At 46.7% G+C, this 11902-nt stretch overlaps 1 protein-coding gene across 6 annotated transcripts in view; it reads right to left on the bottom strand.

Moving 5' to 3' along the window:
- Window positions 1-1275: 1275 nt before the first annotated feature.
- Window positions 1276-11902, bottom strand: part of RhoGAP100F (Rho GTPase activating protein at 100F) — a 424062-nt gene continuing 413435 nt past the window's right edge. For 5 of the 6 annotated variants that reach the window (XM_069337262.1, XM_069337263.1, XM_045754600.2 and 2 more), the window contains 4 exons: window positions 10267-10953; window positions 9328-9488; window positions 4964-5159; window positions 1276-4124 (listed from right to left, as the gene is read on the bottom strand). In XM_069337262.1, coding sequence (XP_069193363.1) covers window positions 3667-4124; window positions 4964-5159; window positions 9328-9488; window positions 10267-10953 — 1502 coding nt within the window. In that variant the 3' untranslated portion in view covers window positions 1276-3666. Of the gene's footprint in view, window positions 4129-4963; window positions 5160-9327; window positions 9489-10266; window positions 10954-11902 lie in introns of all 6 variants that reach the window. The other variant, XM_069337266.1, reaches the window with a different exon arrangement.

The following is an 11902-nucleotide window of genomic DNA, read 5'->3' as shown; positions in this document are numbered from 1 at the left end:
ATTGAGGAAATATGTACAGGTTCGTAAGTACTTGTGTAACTGCTTTGTGAATCTAAGCTGAATGCGCACCACCGTAATGTATTCATTCCTCTTGATCATTAGCGTAACTTTTGATGCCAATTGTGTTGTGTTTTTCTTCCTAAAGCTTTTCAAAGTTAAGCGTTGATTGTTGGTCGAGATGTGGTGGCTAGCTTGAGGCAAGCGTGGCATACCCTACGACGGTCTAACATGCTCCCACAATCTGGGCTCTACCGTACACGTAATACTGAAATTTGAACAATATATTGAATCTCATCATGGCCAGTCTAAACGTTAGCGACGACAGTCAGGAATCAATATTGTTTGTGGGGTTTTGTTAGGCATCAGGTATGTGTGTATTGACAGTAGCATGAGCTTGTGCTGATAATGAAATGTACACGTGTATACCTTGGTGGGGGGATGGGTGTGCACATAAATCAGTGAGCGCATGGGGTGATCGTGTTTACGTTAGTGTATCATATCACAGTAACCATGTGTAGGAATGCGTCTATGGCAGTATACAAGAGCAGCCGTATGAGAGAGAGAGAGAGAGAGAGAGAGAGAGAGAGAGAGAGAGAGAGAGAGAGAGAGAGAGAGAGGGAGAGGGAGAGGGAGAGAGAGAGAGAGACAGAGAGACAGACAGAGAGAGACAGACAGAGAGAGACAGAGAGACAGACACAGAGAGACAGAGAGAGAGACAGAGACACAGACAGAGCGCCAGAGAGAGATGGTGTGAAGGATGTATTGATATCCTGCGGCGTGTTATCAGACACTTCTAATGTAAAAGACAAAGACGATAACCATCATGCCACCTGCTATCGCAACCAGCTTAGTACTTTAACTACACTTTCATTTCCAGTGTTTTTAATACTTGCAATCAATGTAATTATATTTAGTTCCATATGTGTTCACATACACACGCATATATTGTATACATATACATTATACATATATATATATATATATATATATAATATATATATATATATATATATATATATATATATATATATATATATATATATATATATATATATATATATATATATATATACATACATATACATTATATATATACTATACTATATATATATATATATATACATATATATACATATATATACATATATATATATATATATATATATATATATATATATATATATATATATATATACATACTTATATAATATATAAAATCACATATGTATCTTATCTCATACACACGCTTAAAAATTGAAGGCATATGTTTCAGAATAGCTTGTATGTCTGTATTAAATTTCTGGAATACAAAATGGTGAAATGCTTCTTGAAAGACTACTTTATCGTTACAATGACAGCACAGCAAGAGAATTTTAAAGACCCTGTTAACGTCAAGCATTCTCTCGAGACTATGGCACCGTCCTGCCCCCCCAGAATTATCCAACTATTTCCTCGCGAGACAGAAAAACACACACACACACACACACACACACACACACACACACACACACACACACACACACACACACACACACACACACACACACACACACACACACACACACGTCTGAAAGGCAGTTGAAGAGACAAAGCACCAACGCTCACACAGCATGCAGTCTGAGGAGACGACCGAGTCAGTCGGGGTTTCACCCCCGCGCACCGGCAGGCAGTAGCTCTGGCGAAACAGTGCCACTGATTCGGCCATACCAGTGCCAGACTCTGCTTCTACTACTACTACTAGTAGTATCTGCCTCCAGGGACGACCTCCGAGTGCAAGAGGTGGCCTCCGGTACTAGGTACCTGTAATGGTGCCAGGGACGATCTTGTGAGGTAGGAGCCAGCTCTAAGACTGACTTGCCATGCACAAGTACTAAGCACTTTAACTACTTGTGTCCCCCCCCTCCCAGTACTTGGCACCTGAACCAGGATGGGCTTTAAATGCAAGACACCAATAACAGTAATAACCACAAGTACCAGATACCAGGGATGACGCCCAGTACCTTACACAAGTATCAGGGACGACCGCCAGTGCTAGATATCAACACTATATGGAGAATCTCTGATACAAGATACCAGAACCAGGGGACGACCCAAACTACCAGATACTAGGAGCAGGGAGGACCCCCAAAGTTCCGGATACTAAGATCAGAATGCCCACAGTACCAGATATCAAGACCAGGGACGACTTACAGTACCAGACACCAGAAGCAAGGTCGTCCTCCAGCACCAGATATAACCTTCGCTAGTCATTAGCTCAAGTACCAGACATGAGCACAATTACCAGTGTCAAACACCAATACCAGTAGCGACTACCAGTGTCAGTATCAACCACCAGTAACCAGCAACAACCATGATCACCATGGCTAACCATAAGTGTCACCGGGAAGAATCACAGCAGTGGAGACAAGCTCTCAGCACGACTACAGCGTTTTGGTAGCGTAACCGACGCCTGGCAATCGACTTCACAGTCTGCATGAAATACTAATGTTGGGCGTGAGGGAAATGGAAGCCATCTGGCAAGTAGTTAGCACCGCCATGCCGATACTCTCATCACCACTAGAGGGTAGCATGGGCAGCGGTGCCCAGACGGTCGACACAATGCCACACTCCCTACTGACTAGAGGGCAGCGGTGCCCAGACAGTCGACACGATGCCACACTCCTACTGACTAGAGGGCAGCGGTGCCCAGACGGTCGACACGATGCCACACTCCCACTGACTAGGGGCAGCGGTGCCCAGACGATCGACACGATGCCACACTCCCACTGACTAAAGGGCAGCTGTGCCCAGACAGTCGACACGATGCCACACTCCCACTGACTAAAGGGCAGCGGTGCCCAGACAGTCGACACGATGCCACACTCCCACTGACTAAAGGGCAGCGGTGCCCAGACAGGTCGACAAGCTGCCACACTCCCACTGACTAGAGGGCAGCGGTGCCCAGACGGTCGACAAGCTGCCACACTCCCACTTGCTACAAGCTCTTGGCAGTTACCTACTGATAAAATTCGACATCTCCACAGAGAGATAATATAATAACTAAAGGTTCGTGGCAGTGATTTGTAACACGAGTTGCATAAGTCCCGCAATGGTCTCGACCCTGAGGCTGGGGCCGAGGGCGGCACTGAGCCACAGTCTGAGGGGTACAGGGGGCACGTCACATGGTCTCCTGCCTCACCTCCAGGGGTGCAAGGGCACGTCACGTGGTCTCTTGCCTCACCTCCAGGTGCACAGGGGCAAGTCACGTGGTCTCCTGCATCACCTCCAGGGGTTCAAGTGAGGGGAAACCTCGCTTCCCAGGGGACTTCCTGACGCGTTCATAACAGCATCCGGCCACTAGAGGTATAGGGGCTGGTGATGTCATGCCCACAACAAGGGTGAGTTGAGGGCTTCAGCTGATGTCCTCCGGGTTGCAACTTGTGCTATTAGGCCTTATGCAAAGATATCAGGGCCTTATCTATGTCAACTTGCCCGCAGCCAGCATCAGCAGGGCCCTGGACGGTGTTCACGGCCCCTTGAGGAACGACATCAGGTTAACAGCAATATCAACATATAAACCTACGACATCAGTGCCTCGGCTGGCGTCAATCTCAGGAAGTGACATCAGGACTTTAGTTTCCTGACCAGGAGGTTGTCGTCCAGGCCTTAGCTAGGAGACTGAGGACCTCAGCTGGATGCCGTGCCGGCCTCGTCCTTGTCCTCCTCGGTCTCTGTCTCTGGGTCGAGGCCGCGGGTGGCAGTGAGGGTTGACGCCGCCTCCGACACCCCGGCTGGCAGGGAGTTGGTGGGGGCGGCGGTGGTGGATGGCGGGGATGTGATGGAAGAAGTGGGGGTGGAGGTGGTGGAGGTGGAGCCCGGAGCGGAGGGTCCGCTAGCTGCTCCGCCTCCAGCTTCCCCACTGGCGGTGGTGGTAGCCATGGCGCCCAAGACTAGCTTGGAGCGGAGGTTAACAGGAGGATTCGGGGAGGAGTCGCTCTCTGAGCCCGGGGACTGGGTGGTGGGCGTGGTCCTGGGCGTGGTCCTGGGCGTGGTCATGCGGCTGCCGGGGCCCCCGACCTTCCGCCTCCCCGAGTCCAGATGTGAAGGCCGCGCACTCCGAGCATTCGCTGCTTCCGCTTCCCGAGCTGTCTGGAACAAACAGTGTAACAGAACCTGCAAAAATTCACACAACATCTACACTCTTCTAAATCTAAATTAAGACTACCCACACACTCGTCAAATTCATTCCAGATTAATGGCATTATTTTGACTTAAGTAGGTAATTATCATAAGAAGGCACCAAGCCGAGGAAACCATGTAGTACCATATTGAAGCAAGTGAATATATGATGCAAAAAATGTAAACAGTAAAATGACAATTTATTTTTTTTATATTTGTTCAAATACCCCAAGACAATTATTAAAAGTAAAATGAAATGTTAATATATTGCTTATTTTATTTGTAATATTTAGTAAACAGTATGAGTTTTGTAAATAAACATATAGACACGGACTTAACATAGACACCTAGAGTTAAGACTTGTTGGTGTAAATGTCTTTTGAGGACTCTACCTCCGTCAGATTTGGAAAAGTGAAAGTAATTGTTTACTGGACGGAGTAGTTGTAAGGTGAAGTATGAGTATTGTAGTATTGACGTGAATTGACCATGAAGTGAAGTATTGACCATGTCGTAGCTCAGTCGATTAAGGCAGCGTCTGAGATGCTCTCGGATGTAGGTTCGAATCCTCGTCACGGCCCTTGTACTTGTAAGGTGAGCTTCTGCTAGTCCTTCAACGTTCTGTCTTAGGAACTGGGGAAGCTAAATTACTTAGCTCTGGAAATTTAATGTTTGGGATATTGTCATTATGGTCAAATAAAATTTAAATAATTGTCCTCCTAAAACAGTAGTCTGTCAAATAGCGGAGAAGTCGAACCTAGTACCGAAAAAACTCCCGCTACAAACTGTGTTGATGACGATACATTACCTGACTTAGACGGCCAGAGGTCGAGGAGGAACTTGAGAATACTAATAGGCTGATGGAAGTCCATGGGGTCCTCCCCCTCGCTCTGAAGCATCAGCACCGGCCCGAAGCAGATGGCCAAGTTCTGGGTGGTCATCTTGTTGCGCTCCGACTGACTGGCCACCAGCCGCAGGTGGTCCATCAGCAGGAACAACGTCATCTGAGGAGGAGGAGGAAGCGTTACGTACTCATTCCTTACTACTGATTCCATCGCTTTTAAGACACCTACGCAAGACACTCAACCAGTTAGCCACAATATACAAATGTAACGTTCAACGTTGGAGTAACGTTCAATCAACCTTTAATAAACGTTAATAACGTTGAATTTACGCCCATTGTGTCTAGAATTATACAGTATATATATTATATATATATATATATATATATATATATATATATATATATATATATATATTAAATATGACCGAAAAAGTAAGATTAATAATTCTAACACGAATTTTCTCAATCTTTCGTACATTACGCTTCACTGTTGGAGGTAAATAAAAAATCACTTCTCCAAAATTCATTTTTATTTCTAGTCTGACGCGACACAGGCGCGTTTCGTAAAACTTATTACATTTTCAAAGACTTCACAAATACACAACTGATTAGAACTTACGTATCTCTGCTATTATATCTACATTTGAGTGAGGTGGGAGGGATGATGTGGCATATAGTGACGTGGCATTAACACAAGACAGAACATGAGGGGATATTAATAGGGTATTAAAAGTATCAACACAAGACAGAACAGAAACAATGGGTATTGAATAGAAGTGTTTGTAGAAAGCCTATTGGTCCATATTTCTTGATGCTTCTATATTGGAGCGGAGTCTTGAGGTGGGTAGAATATAGTTGTGCAATAATTGGCTGTTGATTGCTGGTGTTGACTTCTTGATGTGAAGTGCCTCGCAAACGTCAAGCCGCCTGCTATCGCTGTATCTATCGATGATTTCTGTGTTGTTTACTAGGATTTCTCTGGCGATGGTTTGGTTATGGGAAGAGATTATATGTTCCTTAATGGAGCCCTGTTGCTTATGCATCGTTAAACGCCTGGAAAGAGATGTTGTTGTCTTGCCTATATACTGGGTTTTTTGGAGCTTACAGTCCCCAAGTGGGCATTTGAAGGCATAGACGACGTTAGTCTCTTTTAAAGCGTTCTGTTTTGTGTCTGGAGAGTTTCTCATGAGTAGGCTGGCCGTTTTTCTGGTTTTATAGTAAATCGTCAGTTGTATCCTCTGATTTTTGTCTGTAGGGATAACGTTTCTATTAACAATATCTTTCAGGACCCTTTCCTCCGTTTTATGAGCTGTGGAAAAGAAGTTCCTGTAAAATAGTCTAATAGGGGGTATAGGTGTTGTGTTAGTTGTCTCTTCAGAGGTTGCATGGCTTTTCACTTTCCTTCTTATGATGTCTTCGATGAAACCATTGGAGAAGCCTCTTGACATGCCAGAAAGTATTCTGAGGAAACTACTCCAAGCTTGTACTAAAGAGGCACCCTTCTTGAGCCCGGATGGGCACATGTATAAGCAAGTAGATGGGGTCGCCATGGGTTCTCCCCTAGGTGTCCTGTTTGCAAACTTCTACATGGGTACCATCGAGCAAAAAGTCTTAGTCGACATGAACTTGAAACCGGCCATATACTGCAGGTATGTTGACGACATTTTTACACAGGTACCTGATGTCAGACATCTGCAGGAGCTGAAGGAGGCATTTGAGCAGAGTTCCGTGCTGCGTTTCACTTACGAGACGGAAAAGGATGGGAAGCTGCCTTTTCTAGATGTAACAGTCATGGAAAAGAGCGGAGGTTTCCACACTGCAGTCTACACTAAGGAAACAAACATAGGAATGTGCCTAAATGCCAACAGCGACTGCCCTGACAGGTACAAGAGGAGTGTTGTTAACGCATACGTCGACCGTGCTCTCAGCCACAGCTCAGAATGGAAGCAAGTCGACGAAGAACTCTGTAGGGTAAGGCAGGTTCTAGTCAATAACGGCTTCTCCAATGGTTTCATCGAAGACATCATAAGAAGGAAAGTGAAAAGCCATGCAACCTCTGAAGAGACAACTAACACAACACCTATACCCCCTATTAGACTATTTTACAGGAACTTCTTTTCCACAGCTCATAAAACGGAGGAAAGGGTCCTGAAAGATATTGTTAATAGAAACGTTATCCCTACAGACAAAAATCAGAGGATACAACTGACGATTTACTATAAAACCAGAAAAACGGCCAGCCTACTCATGAGAAACTCTCCAGACACAAAACAGAACGCTTTAAAAGAGACTAACGTCGTCTATGCCTTCAAATGCCCACTTGGGGATTGTAAGCTCCAAAAAACCCAGTATATAGGCAAGACAACAACATCTCTTTCCAGGCGTTTAACGATGCATAAGCAACAGGGCTCCATTAAGGAACATATAATCTCTTCCCATAACCAAACCATCGCCAGAGAAATCCTAGTAAACAACACAGAAATCATCGATAGATACAGCGATAGCAGGCGGCTTGACGTTTGCGAGGCACTACACATCAAGAAGTCAACACCAGCAATCAACAGCCAATTATTGCACAACTATATTCTACCCACCTCAAGACTCCGCTCCAATATAGAAGCATCAAGAAATATGGACCAATAGGCTTTCTACAAACACTTCTATTCAATACCCATTGTTTCTGTTCTGTCTTGTGTTGATACTTTTAATACCCTATTAATATCCCCTCATGTTCTGTCTTGTGTTAATGCCACGTCACTATATGCCACATCATCCCTCCCACCTCACTCAAATGTAGATATAATAGCAGAGATACGTAAGTTCTAATCAGTTGTGTATTTGTGAAGTCTTTGAAAATGTAATAAGTTTTACGAAACGCGCCTGTGTCGCGTCAGACTAGAAATAAAAATGAATTTTGGAGAAGTGATTTTTGATTTACCTCCAACAGTGAAGCGTAATGTACGAAAGATTGAGAAAATTCGTGTTAGAATTATTAATCTTACTTTTTCGGTCATATTTAATAATATATGTCTACAGGAAAGACTGCTACCAAAATATACTAATATATATATATATATATATATATATATATATATATATATATATATATATATATATATATATATATATATATATATATATATATTAACGTAATATGATTTAGATATAACCATCCCAAATATTTATCAAGAAATGTGTATTCCATTCAAAATGATCTAACATCAGAAATTTTAAACAATTATACCCCCCCCCCAACAGTTTGTTCACTGTAAGTAGTGCATGCTGGTGGTAGTTACCTTACTACCTTGATAGTTACCTTGGGGTACGATAGTCGGTTACTATCGTCGGTTACGATAGGCAAATTAATATTAGATCCTACTGCTACCTTGGGGAGATCGTCGACGACAGTCACTTACCCTGTTGACCTTTGAGAGACAGCCACTTAACCTGTTGACCTTTGGGGAGACAGTCACTTACCCTGTTGACCTTTGGGGAGACAGTCACTTACCCTGTTGACCTTGGGGAGACAGCCACTTACCCTGTTGACCTTTGGAGAGACAGTCACTTACCCTGTTGACCTTTGGGGAGACAGTCACTTACCCTGTTGACCTTTGGGGAGACAGTCACTTACCCTGTTGACCTTTGGGAGACAGCCACTTACCCTGTTGACCTTTGGGAGACAGCCACTTACCCTGTTGACCTTGGGGAGACAGCCACTTACCCTGTTGACCTTGGGGGAGACAGTCACTTACCCTGTTGACCTTGGGGAGACAGCCACTTACCCTGTTGACCTTTGGGGAGACAGTCACTTACCCTGTTGACCTTGGGGGAGACAGTCACTTACCCTGTTGACCTTGGGGAGACAGTCACTTACCCTGTTGACCTTTTGGGGAGGCAGTCACTTACCCTGTTGACCTTTGGGGAGACAGTCTCTTACCCTGTTGACCTTGGGGAGACAGCCACTTACCCTGTTGACCTTGGGGAGACAGTCACTTACCCTGTAGACCTTGGGGGAGACAGCCACTTACCCTGTAGACTTAGGGGAGACAGTCACTTACCCTGTAGACTTAGGGGAGACAGCCACTTACCCTGTTGACCTTGGGGAGACAGTCACTTACCCTGTTGACCTTGGGGAGACAGTCACTTACCCTGTTGACCTTGGGGAGACAGCCACTTACCCTGTTGACCTTGGGGAGACAGCCACTTACCCTGTTGACCTTGGGGAGACAGCCACTTACCCTGTTGACCTTGGGGAGACAGCCACTTACCCTGTTGACCTTGGGGAGACAGTCACTTACCCTGTTGACCTTGGGGAGACAGCCACTTACCCTGTTGACCTTGGGGAGACAGTCGAGAATGGAGAACATAAGCTTAGCGTTGCCCTGAGGGTCGTCAGGCAGCATGACGGTGAGCGCGTCCACCAGCATCTGGTACAGACACTTTGTGAAGAGCGGCTCCGGCAGCTCTCGGAGGTAGTCCTTCAAGATGCCTGTAGCAGGGGGAAAGTCACACTCATCAGTCCTCATCAGTCCTCGTGACCCACACGTGCGTCACGGGGCATGAGTGTATAGCATGTCCATGCTTACTTACAGCACACTACGTATGAGGAGTATCGTAGGGGGAAGGGGGGTTATCTTGAGTTGATTTCGGGGCTTTAGTGTCCCCGCGGCCCGGTCCTTGACCAGGCCTCCAACCCCAGGAAGCAGCCCGTGACAGCTGACTAACACCCAGGTACCTATTTACTGCTAGGTAACAGGGGCATTCAGGGTGAAAGAAACTTTGCCAATTTGTTTCTGCCTCGTGCGGGAATCGAACCCGCACCACAGAATTACGAGTCCTGCGCGCTATCCACCAGGCTACGAGGCCCCCTACGAGGCTACGAGGCCCCCTACGAGGCTACGAGGGGGGGTAGGTACAACACGTACAGGTACACGTGAGGGGGTGTATGATAGAGGCAGGTACAATGTACAATACAGCTGTGAGGCACAAGTAAAGAGTACAGCTGAGGAGAGGAATAAGGTACACTACAGCTGTGAAGCACATGTTGAAAATATAATTAATTGTAGCTTGTTTACCGTAGTTTAAGTGAATTCTACGAGTCTACGTAGTGAATTCTACGAATTCTCTAGTCTACGAGTGCCACGACTTGCGTAAACTATTGAACTCTGCGTTTTATACAATATAGATATATAATTGCTTTGGTCAGCAGTAACAATACAATTTGAGCAATATTTTTTTTGGCATTAGTGCACAAAGCTCTCACTAACCTGTGATGACATTAATGTCAGGAACGTTGTCAGAGGAGAGGTCGACTAGCCTGGGATTCCTCTCAAAAGCATCCCTGAGGAGGCGTTTTTTGGTGGCCGAGCCACAGAGGCGGTAGAGGCCTATGATGTCTAGGCCACGGCGCTCCACTTCAGCCACACAGCGCGCGATAATTAGAGGCACCGTCCCGCCGCCACTCTCACGGTTCGACACAGAGTCCAGGTCCAGCCCAAAAAGGGAGTTCTTGCGCACCCCGGGTGTCCGTAGGAAGGCCTGTCGAGGCGGAGTGTAGCGTAGCTTGAGGTATAACGTGCCCCGAGGCTCTATCTTTAGTGCTAGCTGATGCAGCGGAGATTCCTTAAGTAAACTCACTAGATGTACCGAACCTTTATAACATAGTTTATGCCTAAATTGTGGATCCCACGAATATATTAAAAAGTCTAATTCTTTGTTATTTATAAGGTCGAGATCGAAGGTCTCGTCCCAGTCGAAGTTGAGGTCTCCGGTTCTGACGACGGTGCGGGCCTTGTGCACGCGGTCGCACTCCAGCACGCAGTACAGGTCCCGGAACTCGGAGCGGCCGGCGGCCTTGAGGCCTCGGCCGGCCAACAGGTGCACCCATAGCATCCCCGACACGCCCTCGCTCACGCCGCCCATGTTCCCCACGCCTACTTTGTACTTCAGGAACTCTGAAAAGGAGAGATGATATTACCTCACAGTAAACCTCTCGCCATACCTCGTGTATACACTTAAAAGTTTACTTACATTTACCTCTATGGTCAAACATGAATTAGAGCGAAAACTTACGCTAAACAGTACTCTCTTAATGATGACTGAGTGTTACCTTCTGATAATATGGTCACTGGCACCTACGCCCCTAACAGCTCTCATCCACAAAGCATCAACAAAAATTACAATACGTGTGCATTTGGCAAACATTATATAGAGAAGACACGGTAATGTGCTTGAAAACACATAACCCAACCCACACAGCCGGGTGTAACACGCCCACACAGCCGGGTGTAACACGCCCACACAGTGGGGTGTAACACGCCCACACAGCTGGGGTGTAACACGCCTACACAGCTGGGTGTAACACGCCCACACAGCTGGGGTGTAACACGCCCACACAGCCGGGTGTAACACGCCCACACAGCCGGGTGTAACACGTCCACACAGCCGGGTGTAACACGCCCACACAGCCGGGTGTAACACGTCCACACAGCCGGGTGTAACACGCCCACACAGCCGGGTGTAACACGCCCACACAGCTGGGTGTAACACGCCCACACAGCCGGGTGTAACACGCCCACACAGCCGGGTGTAACACGTCCACACAGCCGGGTGTAACACGCCCACACAGCCGGGTGTAACACGCCCACACAGCTGGGTGTAACACGCCCACACAGCCGGGTGTAACACGCCCACACAGCCGGGTGTAACACGCCCACACAGCTGGGTGTAACACGTCCACACAGCCGGGTGTAACACGCCCACACAGCAGGGTGTAACACGCCCACACAGCCGGGTGTAACACGCCCACACAGCCGGGTGTAACACGCCCACACAGCCGGGTGTAACCCAACCCACACAGCCGGGTGTAACACGCCCACACAGCCGGGTGTAACACGTCCACAC

The sequence above is a fragment of the Procambarus clarkii genome, chromosome 37 (genome assembly GCF_040958095.1).
Source record: "Procambarus clarkii isolate CNS0578487 chromosome 37, FALCON_Pclarkii_2.0, whole genome shotgun sequence".
Classification (NCBI taxonomy): Eukaryota; Metazoa; Arthropoda; class Malacostraca; order Decapoda; family Cambaridae; genus Procambarus; species Procambarus clarkii.
Note: the sequence above shows the minus strand (reverse complement) of the source record. Positions and strands in the feature narration are given on the sequence as shown.